The sequence below is a fragment of the Pinus tabuliformis genome, chromosome X, assembly GCF_031772625.1.
Source record: "Pinus tabuliformis cultivar Carrire ecotype Pingquan chromosome X, CPIR1, whole genome shotgun sequence".
Taxonomy (NCBI): domain Eukaryota; kingdom Viridiplantae; phylum Streptophyta; class Pinopsida; order Pinales; family Pinaceae; genus Pinus; species Pinus tabuliformis.
The window spans coordinates 73,472,955-73,478,808 of NC_142308.1; the positions used below are offsets into that span (position 1 = coordinate 73,472,955).

General features: G+C 38.0%; 1 protein-coding gene across 1 annotated transcript; it reads right to left on the bottom strand.

Annotated features, from left to right (window-relative positions):
• Window positions 1-2,786: 2,786 nt before the first annotated feature.
• On the bottom strand, window positions 2,787-4,227 carry LOC149138411 (peroxidase P7-like). Its single transcript, XM_089446636.1, has 4 exons — window positions 3,964-4,227; window positions 3,671-3,862; window positions 3,407-3,572; window positions 2,787-3,307 (listed from the first exon to the last, which is right to left on the bottom strand). The coding sequence occupies exons 1-4, from the start codon at window positions 4,180-4,182 to the stop codon at window positions 2,922-2,924; spliced, it is 963 nt and encodes a 320-aa protein (XP_089302762.1). The 5' UTR covers window positions 4,183-4,227; the 3' UTR covers window positions 2,787-2,921.
• Between the last annotated feature and the right edge of the window lie 1,627 nt (window positions 4,228-5,854).

Consider the following 5,854-nt stretch of genomic DNA (forward strand, 5'->3'; position numbering starts at 1 on the left):
TATCATGCTGCTTCTTTCTACATTCACTGGCATAATGCCCATATTTTTTACAATAATAGCATTGGACATTGGATTTTTCATACCTTTGTCCTTGAGCATGATGTTGTCCTCTTTGTTGGCTGCTGCCTTGGCCTTGGTTCTGATTTGGATTGCTGCCTCTTCCTTGTGCATTTGCTGGGTTGTTCCTTCCACCTCTGTTCTGGCTTCTGCCTCTTCCTCTTTTGTTTCCTCTGCCTTGACCTCTTCCTCTTCCAAAGGACATCTGGGTCTTGAAGGCTTGCTCTAGAGATGAGTTTTCATTCCTACTCAACCTCTGCTCATGTGTTATCAGTGATGCATGTAGCTCATCAACTGAAAATTTTGAGAGATCCTTTGTCTCTTCAATGGTGGTGACAATCGCATCAAACTTTGAGGGTAAGACCCTCAATATTTTCTCCACAATCCTCCTATCTTCAAGGGTTTCTCCATGAGTCCTTATCTGTGTGACCAAACCAATTACATGTGTGAAAAATGAGTCAATGTTGTCTGACTCCTTCATGCACAGATTCTCAAAATCTTTCCTCGGCAATTGTAGTTTTGCTGTCTTCACTCTCTCCATGCCTTGATAGGCTGTCTTGAGGGTTTGCCATGCTTCATTGGATGTCTTAGCTGCTGCTAACCTTGGAAACACGCTTCCATGCACTGCTTGATACAAAAAGAAAAGGGCTTTTGAATCATTCTTCTTGCAGCTCTTTAATAGATCCTTCTCTCCTTGAGTTAATGCATTAAACTCATTTTCATCTGCTGGTTGTTCAAAACCTTCCTCAATTATTTCCCATAAGTCTTGGGAAGCAAACAAGGCTTTCATTGTTATTGCCCAATAGTCATAGTTTTTACCATCAAATAATGGGAGCTGCATACCCATGCTATTACTGGTGCTTGTGCCAGCCATTCTTGCAGCCTCAACTATGCTTCAATTTCTTGACTGTGTATTTTAAAACACTGACTGATTCTTCAGCAACACATAAAAAAACTTTGTGAAATACCTGAGTATTTTCTTGACTGAGCCTTCACTCTACTTGACAAGTTTTACTGCTGCAACAAACTCCTCCCTTCAGCTTCTTTGTCACCTTCAAAGAGCCTAAACCTGCTCTGATACCACTGTTGGGGATTTTTCTGAGAAAATCCCAAAAACAAAGAAAATAAACTCCACAGAGGCAATGCTCTGTTTCACCTCCACAGGATCTTTTTGTGCACAGGGAAGCTTAAAAAAAATTACTGAGGAACAGAGTATTTCACCACCATAAAAACATTTCTATTTATTAAAATATATGCCTGATACATATTCATCCTCTTTGCTGGGAGGGATTCACCACAAAAAAAAACATTCAACCATCAAACAACGAACTCTGTCTCCTCCTGAGTATTTACACTGCTGGTGTGTAAAAACCCATTTACATTTACTGCTGTAAAACTAATTTACTCATACTGCAAAAAAAAAAATTACATATGAAGCTCAAAACATTATATGTTTGCTTCACTCCCCGCACTGCTGTGCATTTCCTTTTTCAAAAATCAACAAAGTTCACCTCATGGAAAATACATGCGCTCCACCCTCTGTCTTCATGCACTGCTGTGCAAAACTATATTTCTTCAGAAAAGTCAACACACACTTTTCGCTTCAGCCACACACCTTTTGTTTCTTTGTTGCAACAAAAATTACAGAGCACATTTTTTTTACTTGGCTCGTAATATATGAGAAACTTAAAAAAAAACACAACATATATTTCAAAACATACAACGAACATAATTAAAACAAACTTTACGTGCCGTATATAAAACTTAAATATTCACCTACTTTCTATGAATAAGGAGAAATTCATTAAATGTCTTCATGGAGAAAGTCTGCAGTCAACCAAGCTTGTATTTTACTCCACGCAATCCTTGATTTGATGCAGGCCCGTATGCAGCTTCAGGCGATCGACGGCGGAGAGCGCGGGAGCAGATCGGACGGCGGAGATCAATTTCGGAAGCCAATTTTGGGTTGAACTTTACCTCCCGAAATATTACGTTGGCTGACGTATGGGGAGAGCCACGCGTCAACTCGAAATTTTATCGGGCCCTTGTGTACGGAAACCACTCCATACCAAAGAGCGGTCCGATATGCCTCAAACGGGTTTGTGGTTTTGCTGCGGTGGTTTTGGGGAGCGCAGTTGAAATTAGATTTCAACATTCCCTCTCTATTACATTTACTAATTTTCTGATAAATTGTTCAACAATAAGTAAAAGACATTTTTTATTAACCACTATTTTAAGCTATCAAAAATTTAATGAAAAAATTCTTTGTTTCCTTTCAATATTTAATATGTTGCAAGAATCATCCTGGATATCATATTGACAATTGAAATATATTATAATTGAAGTTATGGAAGATTGCGAGGCTATCTCTTTGGAAAAAATTGAGCGTTTAGGATTTAAGGGTCATAGCAGGTAGCCCCATCATATTAGGTTTGCTAAATAATTTGGATGGGTATAATTATTAATTCAAACAGATTTTATATCATATTTCGTAGTTACATAACTTAGAATTCCAACAATGAAAATTCTGACAGTAAACTTGTATATATTTTTAACAACATTTATCAAAACTATAAATTAATATTTGCAATAAATTATTTAACAATACATCATGATATCGAAGTGGAATGCAAGAACGTTTCGGCTTAAAGACGACAAGTAAATCCTTCTACAAGTCCAAGGGCATTGGGATGCAAAATTGGAATTATGGTCTGAACTGCATACAACTCTTAACATAATCTCAGAAATGTAGTTTATTGCTTTCTTTTAGAGCTTCGATTTGAAGACTCACTAGCCGATCGAAAATCAATGTTACAAAGAAAAAATAAGCTGAACGAATACGGAGAATACAATCTTCAGAGAGACTAATTGGACTTCCTGCAGTTTTTGCGGATTTGCCCGTTAGTGCCAGTGAGAGGGCTAATATTTCCCATCTTCACCATGGCAGCTGTAAAGTCTATAAAGAAGCTGTTCTGATTGGTGCTGTACGCAGTAACCTGAGAATCTGTAGAACCTCCATTAAAGAGCTGCTGGTCGGAGTGGAGAAGTCCTTTCTGTATTTTAAGATTAGAGTAATACTTGTTGTCAAATGTGATTGGGGTGACCGCATCTAAGGGAGAGAGGTTGCTGTCGCCACCAGCGCTGGGGCAGTTTGCCTTTACAGATGTAGCGAAAGCAGCGTTAATGTTGGTTTCGTTGTAGATCCGAGTTCTGAAAAAGGCGCATCGTGATTGACCAATTGTATGAGCACCTGTAATAACAATTACAAGAGCTCGTGATAAGAGTTCAATATAATTACATGAAAGTTATATGATTTGTTAACATGATGGCTCCACAAGTAATATTATACCTGAGAGTGCAACAAGGTCTTTGGTAGAAAGACCGTGAGCTTGAAAAGATGAGATGAGTGTGCTCAGACTGGACGCGGGAGATGGAATGTTGTTGTTTGCAGCGCTTAAACTCGCAGTCGTGGAGTCTCGCCTTCCAAGCATTACCGTCCATGTTGGGCCTTGAAGCTAACAAATTGTAATCACAAGTAATTAGAAAGAATTCTTTGATTCAGGTTTTATTTATCACTAACGCCTAATTGAATGAAAGAGATATAGATGATTACTTCAACAATAGAGTCACGAGCAGCAATGGTGAGAATGTCTGCACACGACACGACTCCACTGCAGGCTGCCTCCACTTGAGTTTTGATGCTGTCTATTACTTCGAATCCTCTCGCAGAATTGGCGTTTGGGCCTGCAGTCTTTTCTCCGGTAAACGTCGCGTTGTCATCCAATAAGATTGAACCATCGCACCCCTGCAAGGCAACCGAATCCAAATTTCACCATGATCAGACAAACAAGGTAGAAATGGTTGGGGATAAGTCATTATTTTCGACTAAATAAAACTCTTTCTTACATTGACGAAGCAATCGTGAAAGTGAAGGCGGACCAGGGACGCTCCCATTCTTTTCTCCTTAGCGACCGCTTGCTTCACCACTGATTTCACTATCGACGGCAACCTCGGACACGATTTGGCATAAAACGTTGAGCTCAGCTGCCCATTCACAGCGTTGATATGTATGAAGGCTACAAACACAGCCATTAACCCAATGCACACTAGAGTCCTCATCATCATATTTGGAAGAAAACGATGAAACACAGAAGATAAGAGCGAAATGGGGTGGTAGAAACGAATATGTTTGCTGATAGTTGGAGGGTACTGAGCTTCTTATAGAGGATGCAGTCCAAGTTGAAGTTGAAGAGGATGCAGTCCATGCTGACTCGGTCAATTTTCGCGTCCGATAAACAGAGAGGGAAGACGCGGAGAACGAGTCCAATCTGCACAAAATGTCAAGCCTGTGCGGTCCACCAAGATGTACCGACAAAAATCTGTCATCCACTATAGTGAAAGACAGCATGTTATCACGATCTCGGAATTTCACTTTTGAGCTGTTAACACGAGGGTCGAACAATCCACGCGTCTTCTAATTTTTCAAAGTTTCGTCTGTGTTCTTTTATAACGGTTTTTAATGTGCTCTAAATCATAAATCATAAAATCATAAATAAGAAACGAATTGCCCATGTTTATGTTTATATTTATATTTATAGCTTATTCTAAAAATACCTATAAATTAGTTTTAAAAATAATAGAAATTTTAGTAAGATTATAATAAAATTAGAGAGAAATTTTTGAAAATCTGATTTAGTTGTCAGCTTCAAGATATTAAATATTTCATGAGTTTTTTATCATGTTAATCTATTTCCACTCTCAAAAATTAATCCAAACACTTAAACTTCCCGTGTAATAATTTATTTCATTACATGTAGCTTGAAGCCTTCCATGAAATATAAATATAAACGAATAAATTTATATAAAGTTTAATCTAACTTCGATTTCATCGCAGGCCTCTTTTATTTTACAATAAATTAAAAGAAAATGTGAATATGTTACGAAATTCCATCATCAAACATATGCATTGTATAATGAATTCTCCATTAAAATTGAGTTTGACTCTTCGACCCTCAGTCTTTCCGTTGCATCATACTGTGAAAAGCGTGAGGTCGATCTGTCTTATTCCTGTCACCTGCAGACGCCACGACGCACAAATTGACTGAGTCGGGTTGACAGCTGTATCGCATAAAATCATGTCCTTTCCATTCATAGTTGTCTGATTGCTCTTTCGCTAGCTCGTATTGATTTTGTCTCTGTTTGGCAATTTCCCTAATCGTTTCGATGAGGTGAAATTTACGGAGCCGAAACGCCGATGTTTAAGCTTGCCTTATATTTGAGTGAATCAATGTTGTTTATACTTAGGGAAGGAGTTGATCCATGGGTTCCTATGGATAAATCTCTCTTATTACTGGTATTATTATGCAGAGGTGCACAGATACGTTGATAGTGTTTAGGGAGTTTGAGGAATACGGCTTCAATGATGTCCAAAAGGCACACTTTGAACCTAATATCTGGGAAATGGCACTCAAAGTATTATTTATTGGGGGCAAGAAAGAAGTCATGTAACTTGTTATATTGGGGTTGGAGATGAAAGAACATATGCAAGAGGAAAAAGCAGATTCAAGAAATTGGCCAAACTGAGGCCTAGATAGTAGAGTTACTTGTAATTCATTTTCTTTTCAATTCCAGAGAAGTAAAGGCCTCAGACAACTTTTTGTGTTGTAAAGATTTTGAAAAACTTTTTGCAATGTGAGTTAGTATAGTGATTGAATTTAGTGTTGAGTATTGTTGTAGTAAAGTTTATTGTATTTACAATTTTTCTTCAAATTTGTATTGTTCTTCTTAAATTAACATA